This window comes from Papaver somniferum, unplaced genomic scaffold (assembly GCF_003573695.1).
Source record: "Papaver somniferum cultivar HN1 unplaced genomic scaffold, ASM357369v1 unplaced-scaffold_21, whole genome shotgun sequence".
NCBI classification, from domain to species: Eukaryota; Viridiplantae; Streptophyta; class Magnoliopsida; order Ranunculales; family Papaveraceae; genus Papaver; species Papaver somniferum.
Genome location: NW_020631041.1, coordinates 13,973,987 through 13,993,986, shown reverse-complemented (window position 1 = coordinate 13,993,986; position 20,000 = coordinate 13,973,987). Strand labels below are relative to the sequence as shown.

The 20,000-nt window shown below is 38.8% G+C and overlaps 2 protein-coding genes across 2 annotated transcripts; one reads left to right on the top strand and one right to left on the bottom strand.

The window, feature by feature from the left end:
- Positions 1-6,464: 6,464 nt before the first annotated feature.
- On the top strand, positions 6,465-8,495 carry LOC113339638. Its single transcript, XM_026584878.1, has 7 exons — positions 6,465-6,844; positions 6,914-6,971; positions 7,129-7,485; positions 7,558-7,622; positions 7,711-7,795; positions 7,963-8,130; positions 8,223-8,495. The coding sequence occupies exons 1-7, from the start codon at positions 6,465-6,467 to the stop codon at positions 8,493-8,495; spliced, it is 1,386 nt and encodes a 461-aa protein (XP_026440663.1).
- A 1,259-nt stretch (positions 8,496-9,754) lies between these two features.
- Positions 9,755-10,949, bottom strand: LOC113339383 (protein PYRICULARIA ORYZAE RESISTANCE 21-like). Its single transcript, XM_026584671.1, has 2 exons — positions 10,789-10,949; positions 9,755-10,667 (listed from the first exon to the last, which is right to left on the bottom strand). Exons 1-2 carry the CDS (start codon positions 10,871-10,873, stop codon positions 10,048-10,050), a joined length of 705 nt encoding a protein of 234 aa, XP_026440456.1. The 5' UTR covers positions 10,874-10,949; the 3' UTR covers positions 9,755-10,047.
- Positions 10,950-20,000: the final 9,051 nt, after the last annotated feature.

Genomic DNA, 20,000 nt, shown 5'->3' with positions numbered 1-20,000 from the left:
GCTGCTAGAGGGATACAACCGAGAAAGAGATCTAAGGAGGCTGCTAGTGGATGCGAGAGATGAAAATCATAAGCTAAGATACGAGGAAGAATGGAGATGCGAGGATGAAAACAAACGCAAGGGGCGAGAAAGAGACATTGACGAATTAGCGACAGGGATTATGGACCACGAGATCTTATATGAGCTACGAAGATTGAGAACTCAGATGGGGAATTCGCAAAGGCAAGATAGGTCACAATGGATGGAGGAGAAGGTCATGTTGACCGCTATGATACATGCAGGGATGAAAAAAACGACCGAAGGAGAGCTAAAGCGGGATGACCGAAAGAAGAAAAAGTCATTGCAAAAGGATCGAAAGCCACGAAGTCAAAAAGCCGAAGGACACCATCAGGAGAACTTAAAACCAACGAAGCAGAGAGTAAACGCATGGATAGAGATAGGACTTCCAAAGCTTAACACGACTGTGGAAAGGATATGGAAGGACGTGATACTAACTGAGAAAATGCCGAAGCCACCAAAATTTTGGAAGAGAACCAACTCTTGGGAATAAGAGTCACGAGTTCTGCAGATATCATTGTTTTCACGGAATCACACAAACAATTGCATGAGCATCAAGAAGATCCTACTTCACCTCATAGAGCAAGGGAAGCTCGCACATTATGTGGAGGACCGGGAACTACCACCACCGCCACAACATTATGGGAACCTCATAGAATGGAACCAAGTCAAAGAAAATCAGGAGGGGAAGCCGTTTGGCTGCAATTTTGTAGTACATTCGAGGGAAGATTTCCTCAAATTCCAGGATAATGTGCTCTCAAGGATACACAAGGTAGATTATGAAGGGAACGAGATATTTTCGGTGGAAAAGAAAGAGCTGCTAGAAGAATGGAAAAATAAAGACATATTATTTAGGCACAAGATTCACCAAAAGGAGGAATTTAGCATATGGACTCACTGGTCATCACCCTAACCGTTTGTAAACATTCGTTAGGGGAAGAAATCCTACGTCATAAAGGAAGAGCATGGGATGTGGAAAAGATCTTGGTATACATGGGGAGTTCAGTATATGTACTCTTTTATCATACGTTCAAATCTTTGGGGTACGAGGATTCTGACATGGAACCTTCGGCATATACACTATATGGATTCAATGGGGTGGTGACGAAACCGAAAGGCGAGATATGTATAAGGATCTTTGCAGGAGAATTAGAGACAACGGTTATTATTTGCGTGGTGGACGTGGAGTCACCCTATAATGCCCTCATGGGAAGACCATGGATCCATGGGATAAAAGGAGTTGCGTCAACTTACCATCAATTGTTGCGGTTTCCCATGCCAAGTGGAATCGGTGAAATACGTTGAAATAGCGCGGACGCGGAGGAATGCAATCAAAAGGACATTGATAGTTACGAAGGAAGATTGAAAAGGAAGAAGGAACAAAAGAGAAAAATACTTGAGTCGAACAAGGAGGAAGAATTAAGGGTATACATGGCGAGAGCTAAAGAGGGATGGGAAATACCCAGCGAGATACTCGAAGAGGATGGAAAACCTGTGAAATCAGTAAAGGAACCAACACCATTAGGAGAAGCGATCTTGCACTTCTCCGCGGTGGAACCAACAAGGGATATAAACTTAGGAGGGACGATGAACCCAAGATCCCAAAAATTGGGACGAAAATGGAAGAAGAAGAAGAAGAAAGGTTAGTTGGGTTTCTAAAAGAGTATGGTGACATACTTGCGTGAAGCATGGAGGAAATGTCGGGGATTGGTCCACGAGTAGCATGTCATGGGCTGGAGCTAGACCCGACAATCAAACCGATAAGACAACGAATAAGGAATATGGAAACGACTTATCATGAACAAATTGATAAGGAACTTCAGAAGATGATGGATGCAGGAATCATCAGACCAGCGAAGTATCCAGATTTTATTGCGAACATGGTAGTCGTGCCCAAAAAGAATGGTGGTATAAGAATATGTATTGACTTTAGCGACCTGAATACTGCATGCCCCATAGATAGCTTTCCCTTGCCAAACATCCCACAGATGGTGGAATCGGCATCTGGATACAAAAGGTTGTCTTCCATGGATGGATACTGTGCATACGATCAAATACCTTTGGCCGAGGAAGACCAGGAGCACACATCTTTCTTCGCTCCCAGAGGGTTGTATTGCTACACAAGAATGCCATTTGGACTAAAAAACGCAGGGGAAACATACCAACGGATGGTGGAGAAAATATTCGCAAAATGGGTACACACGAAGTTGGAGGTTTATGTAGATGACATGCATGTTAAAACAAAGGATTCAGGTGATCATGTGGAAGGTTTGAAAGAAATCTTCGAACAGATGAGGAAATACAAAATGAAGGTGAATCCAATAAAATGCATCTTTGGGATTGAATTGGCGAAGTTCTTGGGACACATAGTTTCGCGAAAAGAAATAGAAGTTGTTCCAGCAAAGGTCCAAGCCATATTATAAATTCCCTCACCCGCCACCATCAAGGATGTGCAGAAGTTAAACGAATAGTTGGCAGCGTTGGGAAGATATTTATCTCGCGATCGTCGGATAAATGTAAACACTTCTTTGACATTTTGTAGAAAGGAGCAAAGTTTGCTTGGACTCAAGAGTGTGAAAAGGCATTAAGGAGCACCTTATTAAATTGACAATCTTACAAAAACCAGAATCCGAGGAGGAATTGTTGCTTTGTCTTGCGGCAACATCAAATGTTCTTAGTGCAGTTCTACTTCGGAACGACAAAGTTGTAGAAAAGCCAATCTTTTACGTTAGCAAAACCTTCAACTCCGCAGAGAGGAATTACCCAAAGATTGAAAAATTAATATTGGCATTGTTTTACGTATCACAAAAGTTACGGACTTATTTCCAAACCCACAAAATAAAGGTCTTAACAAGAATTCCCATCGAGTCTGTCTTGAAAAACTCGAAGAGAGTCAGAAGAGTAGAGAGATGGAATACCTAGATCGATCAGTTTGGGTTAGAGTATGAAGTACAGACTTCTATGAAGTCATACATAATCGCAGAGTTTCTCGCTGAATATCCTTCGGAAGAAGATGAGGGCATAGAGGAAATGATGGATGAGTACAGGCTTCAACTCGGCCAGACCCTAAGGATTTATTACAGGAGAGTCATCCCAGGAGGTGGGAAATATTTGTCGACGGAGCCTCAAACAGTTGCGGAGGAGGTGTAGGGATAATATTCACTTCGCCTACAGGGACCAGGATAGTGTTCTGCTTTCGGCTGGAGTACAAAACAACAAATAATGAAACTGAGTACAAAGCAGTGATACAAGCTTTAAGGATTACGATATAAATGGAATAATACGAAGTACGAATTACCAGTGACTCGCAGCTAGTGGTTCGTCAAATCGAAGAGAGATATAATGCAATCGACCCAGTGATGCAAAGGTATCAACAACTCGTGAAGGAATATTCAACAAAGATACGAAGCATTATTTGGAGAAACATAGGCCGAGACAATAACAGACATGAGGACGCCCTTTCTTTTATAACTTCAATGATTGAGTATCTTAAAATCGGGCATATCATGATTGAGCGTAACCCTCATTAAGCAGAGAGAAAAGGGAGCCCAAGGTGATGATCATAGAAGAAGGGGATATGGAAATAAGTGATGATGACTGTCTATCCCCCATCTATAACTATTTGATGAAAGGAGATCTCCCACGAGATAGGCAAGAGGCAAATAAAATTAAAAGTAAGTCCACAAATTACGAGGTACGCGAAGGAATCCTGTACAGGAGGTCGTATTTGGGTCCGATGATGAGATGCTTGTCGCGGAAAGAGGGGATAAAAATCATGAAATCAATACACTATGGGGACGCTGGAAACCATAGCGAACCAGGTCACTAGCTCTCAAAACCAGGACACAAGGGTACTTTTGGCTATACATGCACAAAGATGCGAAATATATCTCCAGGAGATGTGAAGCATGTCAGAGATTTGGGAAAAGAATACATACACCATCCACGAGCTTAAAATCTGTTTTGAGTGTATGGCCTTTCGCCATGTGGGGAATAGATATTGTGGGACCATTTGTAACCGGGACAAAGCAAAGGAGGTATCTGATAGTGGCAACGGATTATTTCACGAAATGGGTGGAAGCTAAAGCCTTACAGCACACGCGAGATGGCGACGTATATGATTTCATTCTTGAACACATTATTTGTGGATTTGGGATACCACTCTTGATCGTTTCGGAAAATGGGAAGCAATTCTAAGGAGAGAATGTGAGAATGTTATTCAACGCATTTAAAATTCAATCCGGGAAGTCAACTCCGTTATACCCGCAAAGAAACAGTCATGTGGAGGCTACGAATAAGACACCGGCAACCACATTGAAGAAAAATCTGGAAGGTCATCATAAGGGATGGTGTGAACAAATCCCAAATGTGTTATGGTCATATAGAACCACTAGGCGAGATGCAACGGGAATGTCACCCTTTTGTTTGACATATGGAGCTGAGGCGGTGTTACCTGCTGAGATCATCCTTCCAACCACGAGAAAAGAAGCATGGGAGAAAGGGCTAAACTCAGATTTGATTTTAACAAAGTTAGACGACCTCGAGGAGAACAAAGAAATTGCGTTACAACATATGACAAATTATCGTCCGAGGATGTTAAGGGAGTATAACAAAAGGGTAAAACCCCGAAGCTTCATACCTCGAGAGCTTTTGTTACAAGAAATACCCCCATATCAAAGAGGATCAGGAGGAAAGCTAGAGCCAACGTGGGAAGGCCCTTATATCGCAAAAAGGGTGGTTGGCAATGGAGCGTACGAATTGGCGGATTGTGAAGGGAAGGACACCGACAAAGAGAGAAATTTAATATATGGCGAGATCGAAAGGCAATACCGGAAACTAAACCATCCCTGGAATCCCGTGTATATCAAGAAATATGACCCATAAATGTAAGTTATAATTCTGTAAAGGCAATCAACGTGTAGTTGAATGGAGTTTATTAATAAAATATTTCTTCAATGTTCAACTCTTATGTGACCAACATCTTTGAAATAAGCAAATAAGACCCACGAGATAACCAAAGAGAAATAAGACATCACATTAGGAGGCAAATAAAGTTCATGATAGACACATTTTTGTGTCTAATTTGTCCTCAATGTCCGTATTGTTGGAACTCTATTTTTGTACTAATATTGTGTTTTTATGTATTTTTAGGAAATAAACATTTTTGGAAAATTCGGCTCGAAAAGTTGATTTTGGCACCCGGAGGACAAGTGTTATTCGGACTCTCGCTTTTGGATAAGGGGTGACCTAATTACTAAAGGGCACCCCCAGGTCAACCCCAAGGCATCTTCTATTCGCACCCCAGTTCAGGATAGGGGGCATATCATCTTGAACATTCAAATTCGTGTTTTGGCGGGAAAACCATTTTCACTCGTGACAGATTTTCAATCAGCAAAATGAAGGTGTTTTAGGGAGATTCAATCGCTCAAACTTGGTAGGAAGATGTGATATGGCATGATGAACACATTATGGGCAGTGGGTTCGATCAGAAGTGGCTGGAAAACGCGTGATGATCCTTGAGCCCAAAACAGAGCACGTGCACTGTAACACGAGCAAAAATGGAGTTCTTGTGTGCATGGAAGAGTCTTACTAGCGTTGGAAGAGTGTTGAGGCGTGGAGAAGACATTTGGGAGCGTGCAGGATCAAAGTTAACGCATGCATGGGATTAAAAATGGAAATTTTCGTTATTATTGGCAGCCGAGAATATTTGGATTAAATGGAGAATATATGCAATCAATGGTCAGATTTTTGGCTCCAATTCACTATAATTACAAGGCAAAACAGTTTGGGAATGGGGTCGAGAGTCTGGGGGGCTGAGGAGAGCTAGAGAAGAAGAAATTCGTGTTTTCCCAAACTCGGTTTCTGCTGCTGATGATGATGAACATGAAGAACACGAAGAACGAACCTGCACCAGCAGTCGTTTTTCTACAGTGATAACGACTTACACCTGTGGGTCGTACATCAGGCAGGCTTATTTGCTACAGCGTTTGCAACACAGCTGCAGCAGTCTTATTTTATCACTGAGGGTCGTAGTTCTCTGGTTTGTAACAAATATAATTGTTACAAACCCGGTTTTATTGTATTTCTCATATTCTCATCATTTGTAAACCATTTTGAGCCATAATAGATTATTTTGAGAGCATTTTTACTATGATGAGCTAAATCCCTCGTAACCAAGGAAATGGAGGAAGCTATTCACGCAACATAAATGGGTAACTATTTCATTTAATTATATAATTCACCTAATCGCTGCTTTTGCAGAGTTTTAAATTATTTGAATGATTGTCTTAATTATTTGTTATTCAGTTTGATAGGTTATGCTTGGTTTTGTCTTTAGTTAGAGCAACATGACTTAATATTACAAATTATATGGCATTAACATTACTTTGTTGTAATTGCAGGAAAAAATGCCTGGAAGTGTAGCTAGTTTCTCATATGGAAGCACAGACAACACATTCTTGTCAATGACACTCTTCTTCAAGCCTGCTATAGAAGGATTCTTGGCTGGATGCAGGAAAATCATAGGATTGGATGCTTGCCATTTGTATGGGAAGTATGGTGATGTGTTACTGGCTGCAACAGGTCTAGATGGTCAGAATGGTTTAGTTCCTCTTGGTATAATGGTGTGTAGGAATGAAACCATTGAGAAATGGAAGATATTTCTCAAAGACTTGAAAGATATACTGGATGAAGACTTGCATTTCACCATTATATCAGACAAGCAGAAGGGGATTAGTGAAGCTTGTGACAAATACTTCTGCTTGGATGAGCACAGATTATGTTTCAGGTAATGTTATACTATTTATGTTTCAGGTAATGTTATAATTATTGTTAATCTATTTCCTAACAATATCAGTTCAATGACTAACTATTACTTGGCTACTTGGCAGACATTTGATGAAGAATTTCAAGAAGTATTTCAAGTCATAAAGCTTACACACTCATTTCTGGAATGCTGCCAAATATTACAAGAAGAGACACTACCAGGTTTGCTCATTTCTCAAAACAATATAATGTAATTGCAAGTATTATAAACATGATGAGTTTGGTACTATTTATGTTTGTTTTTAGCAACACATGGATAAATTGTTTGCTGAGGATGAAAAAGTTGCACTGTATCTCCTAGATCAAAAACCTGAATGCTGGTCTAGGTCTCATTTCTCAAATGATATCAAGTGTGAGCACATTAACAATAATTTCTCAGAATCTTTCAAAAACATGGAAAATCCCTTCAGGGATAAGCCCATCATTACACTTGCACAAATGTATAATAAACTGGTGATGGGTCTTTTCTTCAAGAGGAGGAATGAAAGTGAAAAGTGGCAGGATGGTCAGATAGTTCCAAAGGCAATGAAGCTGATTACAAAGATGCAGGACTTAAATCATATGTTTGAGTTGATTGGAGCTGTAAGGGGAAAGGGGTATGAGGTAAGGAGTGTTCATGATGATGTGTTTATTGTGGATCTTCCCAAAAATACATGTAGTTGTTTGCATTGACAGCCGAGGGGATTTCCATGTCAACATGATGTATGTGCTTTAACACCTTTGAGACCAAACTGGGATGAGTAAGTCACCCTCTCTTTATTTTTCCTTGCTCAAGTTTGATTGTAAACTGATAATTTGTGGATATTCTTGTGCGATTTCATGCTGTAGCTACTGTGACCCTGTGTATAGTGTGGAATACTACAAAAAGACATATGCTCCAGAGTTTGAACCATTGTCAGCTGAAATTGACTGGGTAAGAGCATTAGTCTTATTAAAGATAAAGATATTGATTATTATGCAATAAATATTTAATAATAACAAAGATTCTTTTAGGGTTTCATACATGCTTTATATAGTACACAACCTTTAAGGGTTTCATATCTTAACCAATATCTTCTCCTTCTTTCTTTCTTTGTGTAGAATATACTGGCAGAGTTCATTAATCCTCATGTTATCATAAGGAAAACTGGAAGGCCAAGGAAGAAGAGGATTCCTTCTTATGATGAAGCTGGAAGTGTGAAGAAAATGAGAAAGTGTAAGAAGTGTGGAATTTATGGTCACTATGCAGTAACTTGTGGTGGTGGAGAGGTTGGAAAGAATCCAAAGGGAAATACAAGCCTAGAACCTGTGTTGATGGCTCAACATCAACACCTTATGTCCCTGAACCATCAAAAATAAAGTACAACAAAAAGAAACCAGTTGCTAGTGTTTCTGCAGGTGCATCTACTACTGCTAAGGATGGAATGAAGAACAACAACAGTTCCAAAACATGTGTTGCTGAATCTTCTAAACAAGGTGCTGCAAAATCAGGCCAAAGGAGTAAGAGAAAGGCTTCTTCTCAACCTGCTTTCAATCAGACTAACAAACATGTTGGATCTGTCAACAACAAAGTCACCTTCACAGTTGCAGATCCAAAGGGAAAGAAGAAACCAAAGAAGTACATGAAAATCTGATTTTATGTTTGTGTTGGTCTCTTTTATTGTGACTGGATCTCAACAATATGGTTGATGTTGTGTTTCAATTTGGTTATGGTCTTTTGTGAATGGATGAATGGATGATTTTGTAAGACAATGCAAGTTCTGAAATTAAAATAAATTTATTATAAAATTGTTGCAGGCTACATTTTCAGATTTTCCCTAAATTCCTTGCATATTTCATACACTTTACCCTTCATTGTTTCTTTGCTCTCAGTGACAAGAGCATCTGAAGCCCATCTGAATGCATCACAGGATTTCTTCTTGCACACAAGGTATGCTATGTTGAAATTATGTTGATTTTTGCATATATTCATTTCTAATTGAGAGTTGCAGTTGTCTTTAAAGCATTTTTGAAGCTTCAGTAGACAACTTGTAACACTGTGATTGTCTTCTCCACAGACAATACAACCATGAGCTGATGGAAGCTTGATTGGAAGTGCTGAAGAATGGGAAGAAGTTTGAGAAAACCACTCAAAGTAGTTGCAGGTAGGATTCAAGCATTTTGAGAACAACTTTCCATTACTTACATCTGTTTTGGACCTCAACAAAGCTCTTACTCCATTACAAGGTACATGTTTGCACCTTGAATAAACCCATGGACATGCCTTTGTTTCATGATCTTCTTCCATTTCACACATTAAACACACTATCATGCTACTTGAAGTACTTGCTTTATCATTCATACCACCACCCATTTTTTCAGATCTGAAAATGAAGAGAAGCATAGTTATGTGGTTGTGGAGATGTTCATTTATGGAGAAGAAGATAAGAGTGACACGTAAGCGGTGCCACGTACGCACTATGGGTGATGTATACAGAGTCAACACACATCTGGTTGGGTCACAATAACCGATTCAAAGGATTTTTAGGTCTTTTTAGTTACAGCTAACGGTGCTAACTTTCCATCCATCACTTTTGGTCAAAACTTGCCTAGTTTTACGATAAATAAAAAAACAAGCCTAGTTTTGAAAAGCACAAAAAAAAACAGACCTACTTTTATAAAGAGCCCAATATTTTACTTCATAAAAGTTGATTTTTCAATTTTAAAAAGTCCTCTGAAATTTTACGCCTTAACTGTCTTCTTACTTTTAATCCTCAACAAATCCAAAAAAAGCTTTTATCTGTAACCATGTCCTCTTGGCTGCTGATCTAAATACACTATTAAAAGTCAACCACAAGTGGCTTGCACTGATTTCCATGTCTTTATAATTTAACAGCAGGAAAGAGCAGAGCAGTCGATTTATAATTTAACTATAAAGCGTCATGCAATGCGCGAGAAATATTTAATTCTGGCTTCCACATCTGGATCTAGATTTACAGAGACTGTCAATACTACAGACCAAATCACATTGCCGACACTTAATCAAAATTGTATAGTATTCATTTTATTTCACCGAGATAAAATGAATTTATTGATGGTTTTCCTCCTTTTTGCTGCAGCTAGCAGGAGATAACATACTACATGGTGTTATGTGTCAAAACAAAAAAACATACTACATGGTGTTGCAGAAGAGGAGGACGATGGTGATTATAATGTGACTACGCGTGGTTGACCACCAGAGCCTTGAGTTATGGAGATCTGAATATTTATATCAACCGGACAACAACTTCCACAGCAGGTAAAGCATGGAGGTGGTGGTGGGGGAGTGTTTGAACAACAGCACTGCTCGAACCAAGAATAATCACCTCCCTCGTAGTCTCTACTGGATCCCACGCACTGTGATCCTGCACTGAAAAGGCCTTTTTCCTTACATTTGGTCTCACATTGAGGTTTAAGAGCGCAATCATTGAGATTCTCATGTTCGATCTCTTCGTATTCTTGTCCAGCTGAACATATACGCCAATTTAGACTTTCGTCCGGCCAATTCCCGGGTGGTGGTGGTGGGGATGGTGGAGATGGAGGAAGTGATGGCGATGGTGGAGAGCAGGGTGCCGGTTTTGGAGCCTCACAGCAACATTGGCAATCCAGGTATGGGGGAGGTTGTTGACAATTCGTTTTGGCAACTGGTCTCCCAATACTCGCACATTCACTGCTGCACCAATCACTGCAAACGGAACTGTCGCACTTTTCTGGTATATTAATATGGTTCCTCTCTATATATGTATCACCAGGAGTACATATATCTGGCCACCACGCATATCCCATCTCTGCGAGTATTCACACAAACATGTACATATATAAGCATTCAAATCCTTTCATATGATGGATATATAAGTTCGAGAACTTTAAAACAGATCAACAAACTAGTTATTGTAAAATCGATCTTACCTGTGTGGATGGATACGCAAATTATCATAACAAGAAGCTTAATCCCAGCAAAAAGGGAAGGAGATCCTCTCCTTGTCATTACCATGATAAAAATCTGCTACTTCCACTCTTTTTCTTGAAAGAAAATTTTTCTTAGTATTTTGTATGACCTATAAGAAGAGTATGGTAGTTCAATGTTAGAGCTATTAATAGAAAAATGGTTTGGAAATATTATAGCATCTGGAATTCTGGATCTAATAACTCCAGAAAAATACAACAAATAATTAAAGTCTAACGTGTTGAGATAAACCTGACGATTTTTTTCATTTGTTTATTATACATGGAGAGAAGAGGAAAGAAGTAAGAACAAATAAATAATGGGTCCAAACTTCTAGAGATATTACAGATAAGAATACAAACCTCTGCGAGTTAGGGTGCGGTTGTTGTTATTTGTATGGCAGTTATGATGCAGACTATGCAGTGCAGTATAAAAGACAGTGGTGTACGTTAGGTAAAATTCTGTTTTTTTCTACCTAGAGAAAGTTTAGGTTGTGCCAAATCATCATTTCCATTATCGTCTTTGTATACACAAATATATTCATTGTAGATACTAAAAACCACATTCGACCCATGGCGCAGTTCAAGGATAAGAGTAACTTAACAAATATAGGGTTGTGTACATAGTATTTTAGTTTAGTTTTCTTAATTTGTAAGTAAGGGATATATGTGTAAAATGACTTCTACTCTCTAGTACATAAGAAAAAAAGTAAAAGAGAGAGAGGATCATATTTTATTTCTCCAATTTCATCCTCTTCCCCAAAACTAGATCTAAAACTCCAAGAACTCATTAATGGAGTTCCATGTAACCCAAAAATAATATAGTGAAATTCGTGGAGGTAGATCGATTCAAAGATCGAACCACGTAAAAATCATGACTCTTATTTAAATTTCTAGCACACTTAATACCAATATTCCCTTTGATTGTGAGTAAATATTTAGATCTACGATTTGGTTTATAAAAGAAGGTTTGGGTGTAGCTATGGATTTTCCGTAGCCGGTAATGACAAAGCCTTGATTGATAGTTCACGAAGTGATCCATGGTACGAGATAGAGGAGCAATGATATCTTCGTCAGCACACATGGAAGCTAAAGTCGTTCGTAACGCGTAAGTGGGATTTTATGAAGAATTATCTTCAATTGGCCAGGACATATTCGAAAGGAACGAACCACAGAGGGAATAAAAGCTGAGGCATCAAGACAGAGGTGAAGAACGAGAAACACAAGTTTTAGGAAGATGAAACAGACTTCAACTCGACGAAGAAGTCCAGGCAAACCGAGAAACCCAGCGAATAAGAGATGCTATGAAGCTTATTTCTCCAGGGAAACACCGTAAGCCGCCAGCGTGGTTCAACCCAGACTCGAAGAATCAGTCTGGACGAGGTATCACCTTTAGTACACTTTGCCTGATCAATCAGAATGCATATCTCGTCAACTATCAACCTCGGGACAGCTACCAATTCAACGAAATATTATCATCTGCGAACAACCGATATAAAGCGAAGTTCAGTTAACTTCAGTAGCTCACCTCATCAGTCAACCAATTCCAGAGCAACGAGAAACGAAACCAAAAGGGAAATCTTCTTACCCTCTCTTTGTATATTACTAAAATTATCATTGAAGAGGATATGGACGTTACCTATAGGTTGCTGATATCCAGTCCTTATAATTGTTTAATCACTTGAATTATGAGACGCATGTATGTCAGCTTAGCTTGGAGATTCTATTGAGTATCGAGTAATGACAGGACTACGAAACAAACAACAGCCAAATAATCCCTTCGTGGAGAAGGGCAGCAAAGGACGACATGAGGCAGCACTGATAATGAGGAATTTTAGCCGGCGAACAAAACAACCAAAGGAGCCAGGAGCAAAGGAAAAGAAAGAAGAAGTTTACTTTGATAGAGGTTCCAACGAACAACCCCAGCCAACGGCTCACTTCGTCATCTACTATCCACCTGCGAGATTCAAATGTCACTTCGTCCACCACCAACCAGTAAACTACTTCGTAGGAGGCATCTCATGAAAGGGAGGATAACAAAAGAAGAGATAACTAACTCTGCAAAGTATCACTTCGTCGACAGCTACTCCGGCTGTTATATGCAACCAGTTCGTACCCCACTCGCCAACTAACTACTTCGCCAGGTCTATAAAGTATCATTTCTGGTGAAATGACTTCGCAGACTAGGGAGCACGGAAAAGAAATATCCAGCGAAGTAACAATTATAGGAAGAATCCATGCAACTTCGCTGACAGACTCAATGACAACTTCCTACCTCGTCAGCTAGACGAAACCAGTTTATGCGAGGGAAAAGATATAGTACTTGACGAAGATAGTCCAACCTACGAGGAAAAGGAATCAGTACTTCGTCAACCATCTCCAATTCAGTTCGTCAGACTCATCTCGTCAATCCACTTCGCAACTAAACACATCACCCACTGCCAACAATACGACCAAAAGGGGAAGCATTCTTATCTCTCATCTATTACTCAAATAAGTATCTTATTGCATTCTTGCTAAGCATACCATTAAGCCATGAACAATTCTACGAGCTGTTATAAGTTATTTATCATTTTAACGAAATTAGTAGGATCTTGTATGACATGTACTCATTTGAGTAGTAAGTCACAGGTACACAATCAATGTCGAGACAACGGACTCAGGCTGCCGGTGAAGAACTGAACTTCAGAGATGCAAATAGAAAGGGAAGGAAGGAATGCTTCGTCAGGAGTAATAAAGCAAAAGCGGACTTCATCAACTACATAATGTAACGATAAGCTAAAACATGAAGCAGCAATTCAACTCCAGCCATCAACGCGAATAATATCAAATAAGAACTATAAGACTTTGACGAAGAACCGAGCACAAGCAGCACCAGTTATTAAGCCGAAATGATAGGAGAAAGCATTGCCAGCTAGTAGAAACAAAATAAAGTCCAGAATATTGAAGAGTCCAAGTGCAAGAGACGACGGTGAGGACATACAACATCCAGCCTACAGCAGCATCGAGGAATTACGGAGGACACACAAATGTAAACGAGTTAAGAACTTGGACCAGTTGGTCAGCTCAAGTCCAAATCTCTTCGAATCCAGCAACTCCAAATTTCCATGAGCAATACAAACAAAAGGGAAGTATCACCTCCACTTATCTCTGATTTTAATGGTCTCCAAGCCTGAATTAAGCATTGATAGAGTTGGTTATTACAAATTGAAACAGTGATGCTATACAATTATTTATTGTCTACTGATCAGTTTCAGTTAGTAAGCTGTGTAACAGGCTACATCGTGAAAGGGAATAATTGAAAATTTACTTCGTCAATTACTCCAGTGAAGATTGCCAGCAATTCGAATAAACCAACTCATGGGGAACCTGAGCTATGAATGAGAGAAAGACAGAAACAACAAAGGGGATGAAGTCAATTCATAATCGACACCAAGAGAACACAAAAGATTCTTCTTCTTCTCTTTCACAACAACCGATGGAACCAGTGATGAAGAGATGAAAGCAATAAGAAGCCATGAGCACGACCAGAGCATAAAGAAGGAGATAACGAAGTTATGAACCATCAGCAATAAATTCCCCCAACGTAAAGTAATGACAAGAGCCAGCAAGTCACGGACGAGCAAAGTTCCAACAACATCCACTTGACAATATCAGTTCGCAACAACAACAACATTAAGATATTAGCTACAGACTCCTAAAGAAACAGCAACCTAAGAGCATAATGTGACTATCATGGACAAAGCGGAGATCAGCAAATAACCAAAACCAGAAAAATTAAAGCCTACCATCTCGATGGGTACAATGACAAACACTCCGCAACAACTCAACGACAATGGATTCACCTTGCAAAAAAACATCAACCGGCCATCACAATGAGTGAAGTATCATTAAGTTATAAAGTCTTCATGTATATTGCATAGCATCATACATTACATGAATGAGTAATACTCCTCACAAAGAAAAAAAGAGTAAAAGTAAGACCTCGAATTAGGAGGCGTAAGAGATTCACGAAACGGTTTCTAGGGAAACTTAAAACCTTCGCCTAGGAAGGCTGGGAATCCACGGCATGCACCCTAGTTCGCACGAAAGTGCAAGAGGCAAAGCCTAACACATGTAGTGAACAACTCCCAGACAGAAAGTTAGGGGCAAGGATAAGATCTATCCGCCGAGGGTCCCTTTTATGATGGCCTTCGGTAAGGGATGTGGAGTAAGACCAAGGCGCCGACGTATTCGGTTGAGCTGCGGGTGCCTGGGGCATCTGGAGCGTTCCCATCCATGACCGTATGGCAAGTCTTGGCTACAAAGCATTCGGTCCCAAAGAAACCCCACTTAGGGTATGACTTCGTAACCAATAATCATATCGGCAAAAGGGATAAGAAGTCACGAAAACAACTGATGTCGTAATAACCGGATGGGAAGAGCTCAACATGCATGTTAGGGGTAACTTCCTTGAAGGGGCACTCAGGGGGAATATGAAGGGACGTCACCCTCTAGAATAGGGAGTTGGTGACCTAATAGTCGGCAACACTACGGGGCTTTTATTCATGGGAATAACCAGGCATGTGGTATTGTCGCAAAGTAAGACCTCAATAGAGAATGTTAAGACGAGGTTGATGGATTTTTATTCGCAAGAATAATGAGCGCCTGAGACTTCATCGAATTAAGACCCTTAATGAGAGGGTGGGGCGAGGTAATTAAGAACCTTACTTAGGAGGCACGATAAGACCCCTTAAGGCCACATACGAGTAGAAAACTGGAGCAAAAAACCTTACCCATAACAATTTTCAACACCCCAGAATAGGAACAAGTGGCAAAAAGAAAGAAAGCAAAGGCAAAAGAAGATTCTCCTGAAGAGGAGGCATAGCCATAATACTCTAAGATTCTCATGAAGAGGAGGCATAGCCATAATACTTCACATGAAGACAAGAGATCAAGTTATTACTTTGCATACTTCATACTTCATATTTTGCATGCTTCACACATCGTATATACTTCAGAAATACGTTGGCCTGAAGAAAACAATAAAGAGGCAATCTAGCATGTTGTTATAACTTGAGTAAATATCTATATTGTTATGATTATACTATTGATATGTTATACATGCTAACAATGTAGGAATAAGCTCTGAGGCAATAAAGCGAGGCAATGCACGAGCTAAAGTTGAACGGAGACAAAAGCGAAATTGATGAGGCAAAGAAAGTGAGCATGCAAGGAGCGAACTTGGAGCAAAAGCAAAATTGATGAGGCAAAGAAAGTGAGAATGCAAGGAGCCATGAACGAGCGAAGATGAATGGATAAGCGAAGAACCAAGACCATGCGAGGAGGAAACAAAACAACACGAAGCGAGATCAACGCCTTCAAGACTTAATGAGTTAAGTAACACACACATCTTCTATACATTTCATTTTATCAACTATAGGTAAGCATATTATTTATGTTCATTCATCCTATAAGCAGCGCATACGCATTCTCGTCACATTCATTCATTGCATATATTCATCTCGCACACTACATACTTCGTCTACTTCAAGGAATGATTCTTCTTACTTCGCGTATATAATTCTCAAAAAAGACAAGGGCAAGTGGTCAAGAATGGTTACTTCGTATACTTCATAGTTCTTGTTATTTATGCTTCCGTAAAGATAATTAATGAGAGATACTTCATATACTTCGTAAGGATACTTCGCATACTACATACTTCGTACTTCATATACTTCTTAAGATACTTCGCGTACTTCATACTTCGTACTTCATATACTTCGTAAGGATACTTCGCGTACTTCATACTTCGTTCTTCTTATACTTCATACTTCGTACATTTCAAGGAATAATGTATACTTCACACAACAAGACTTCAGAACTTCGCAAAAGAATAAGAGGCAAGTATATATTTTTCAAGTTAATATTCTTTCGCTCGTTCCTTCGTCAATAAAGATCAACAACTACTTCTACACCACACGTCTCGCTCCAACAACTTCACCAAAAAGGATTTTTTCTTAAGGATAGCTCTTCAAGCAATACTCAAGGAAAAAAGGGCAAAATGTAGATACTAAAACCAACACTCGACGCGTGGCGCAATTCAAGGGCAAGAGTAACTTAGCAAATATAGGGTTTTGTACATAGTATCTTAGCTTAGTTTCCTTAATTTGTAAGTAAAGGATATATGTGTAAAATGACTTCTACTCTCTAGTACATAAGAAAAAAGTAAAAGAGAGAGAGGATCCGATTTTATTTTCTCCAACTTCATCCTCTTCCCCAAAACTAGATCTAGAGCTCCAAGAACTCATTAATGGAGTTCCATGTAACCCAAAAATAATATAGTGAAATTTTTGGAGGTAGATCCATTCAAAGATCGAACCACGTAAAAATCATGAGTCGTATTTAAATTTCTAGCACACTTAATACTAATATTCCCTTTGATTGTGAATAAATATTTAGATCTACGATTTGGTTTACAAAAGAAGGTTTGGGTGTAGCTATGGATTTTCCGTTGTTACACTCATGATAACAAATGCTCATTAATAATCACTTCCCCGTGCCACATGTTGTTCGTTTAGTTTCTTTTTGTTTTTTCTTTTGATAAATTTTTAGCCGAACTCGATCATATAATCAACGAGGCGTTGCACGAAATTTTTTCCATTACGAGTTTAGGTCATATTAAGAAGCTATTCGAATTTAAGCACGAACGGCTATCAGCTGTAAAAAGAAATCAACAACCTTCACACTAGCACAATTATAATTGTCAACGGATCTGGTTTCTCCTGAGTATATTGGGAACCGAACTCTCACCCGTTCCGAAGAGTCGAGTCCTGTTTCTAATGGATGTGAATCGAAATCGGTAAAATATAAAGGTAACCTGTTCGGGTATCGTTAGGCTTTGATAAAAAAAACACATTAATATTCCATCTTAATTTGAAGAGTAAATCAAGAAGAAAAAAAGAAAATAACATAAATAAAAAGCCACACCAGACAAACCACTTGCATTTTTGTTAAAAGTACTAAATAAAATGGAAAATGCTCGGGTAGCAGATACCCGATGAGTAGAACTGAATAGGAAACTGAAATCCTATCGGTTATCGATGGTTTTACCTGTGGGTACTAAACTTACTAACTAGTCCAATAATCGAACCGAAAATTTGACCTGAATCTCCATTTTTTCAGATATTTGGATATCCATTAATAGCTGTAAAGACAACTAGTCACTTACAGTGTAATCACCTAATTTCGGTTCAATTTCGGGTGTCCATAATGTCTATCGCCTAATTTCGGTTCGATTTCGGGTGTTCGGGTACCCATAATGCCTATCATTGTGCGAACTGGATAATCAAATTAAAGTACTCGGGCAGGCTAGGCCAGGCTGGCCGGGCCACTGACTTTAAGTAGTTTTAGTGGCCATTGTTATAATCGGGCAAGAGTATATGCCCGCATTTGACCACCTAAAGTAAATGCTCGCATTTGACCACCTAAAGTAACCGGGCAGGCCATCCAATCCCATGAGGGGTTTCCGTGTGCCTGTAGGATCTTTTGGATCAAGACGATACATGGAAGGCGCAGGCTTCCGGGAATTGTACACCTTACCCATAGAGGTGTAAAATACGTCGTCCCAACAAAATACAATCCAGAAAGTCATGTGTTTAGCATGCTACGTGCCATGTTGTACTGTAGTAGAGGGCGTAATGTACTGTGCGAAAAAATAATCACGATGTGTTGTGTTGACGTTTGCCTGTCACATTTATTTTGTGTTTTCCAGAAAGAAAATTTTTTCCATATCCATTACTTAGATATTGTATGTCTTGTATAGAAATCTATAATACAAAACATGATGGGTTTTTGAGCCTTGGACGGTCGGATAATATTTTGAGAGACAAACAAGTGATCCGACTATCTCAGTCTCATCCCAGCAAAAGACATCTAGCGGCTGTGGTGTTTATAACCTCCGTCCATTGTGGAGATATTAATAACCGTCATAATTAGTTCTTCATCAATTAAAGAAATAAATGGGCTATTAAAAAAATAAAACTAAAAAAAAATGTTACATCCATGTTTCAATCATAGAAAAGTAAAAAAATAAAAATAAACAATTATTTTTTTTAAAATACTATAAATAATTTTCATTGTACTCATTGAATAATTTTCATCAACCTGAAAAAGAAAAAAAAAAACATTAGAGTTACAGTGTAGAACAATCATTTTATAGCTCCAAAAAAAATAACTCAATAATAATTTACTCTAACGTCATAGGACTGATTTTAATTTTAGCAATCAAATAGGCCTATTTTCATAAACCTTCAAAAAAAAAATTAGAGTTACAATATAGAAAAATCATTTTCTAGCATCCATAACAAGTTTATTTTCGAATGAGACATTTAACCAATCGAAAGATGAATCTTGTTTTCATCCAACTTTAGCATTCCTGAGAACATTTGATCATTCTTGATCAAGATCATGACTATCTTTCATCATTACCATGAATAATTTAATCAAAATCTGCACTCATTACACGAAATCAGGGAATTTGTAACCCCCGATTTTGTAACGGATTTTGTTTAAGTAATGTCGTATCGACGTTGGTAACTTTGTAACGTTGAATAATCGTTGCAATAATTGGTATCTTTTATAGAGTTTCAGAAGGGTTGTGGGTAATTACCTTAAATTGCCAAGTTACATTATTACCCTCCGTTACTACTATTAGCGCCTATATTACTAATATTAGCTCCCAATTTCATCTCACACAATGGCTACCCAGCCTCCCAACGATTCTGGCTTTTTTCTCCAACATTTTTTTCCCATTATAACTCTTCATTTTAATTATCGAAAATCAGAAAACAAAATTAAAATATGAAAACAAAATTAAAATCATCTGAAATTAGTTTTTCATTTAATATGTCTGAAAGTTGGGAGGTAGATTGTTAGAGCATTGCTTGGTTGAACCCACTAGCGTTGGTATGTCAAGATAATTGTCAAATTTATTTTCCAAAACGCATTCTTTATTTAGTATATTAAAGATAGTTTCGGACTAGATTAGGTCTAAGAAGAGCTATTCTTGAAGGATGAAGACTGAAGATTACAAGAAGACATCAACAAGGACTTCGTCAACAAAGGTATGTGGTGATTGATTTCATTTGGATTCTTGTTAAATTCTACCTTCCTAATCTATGTAAACAAATGCACAC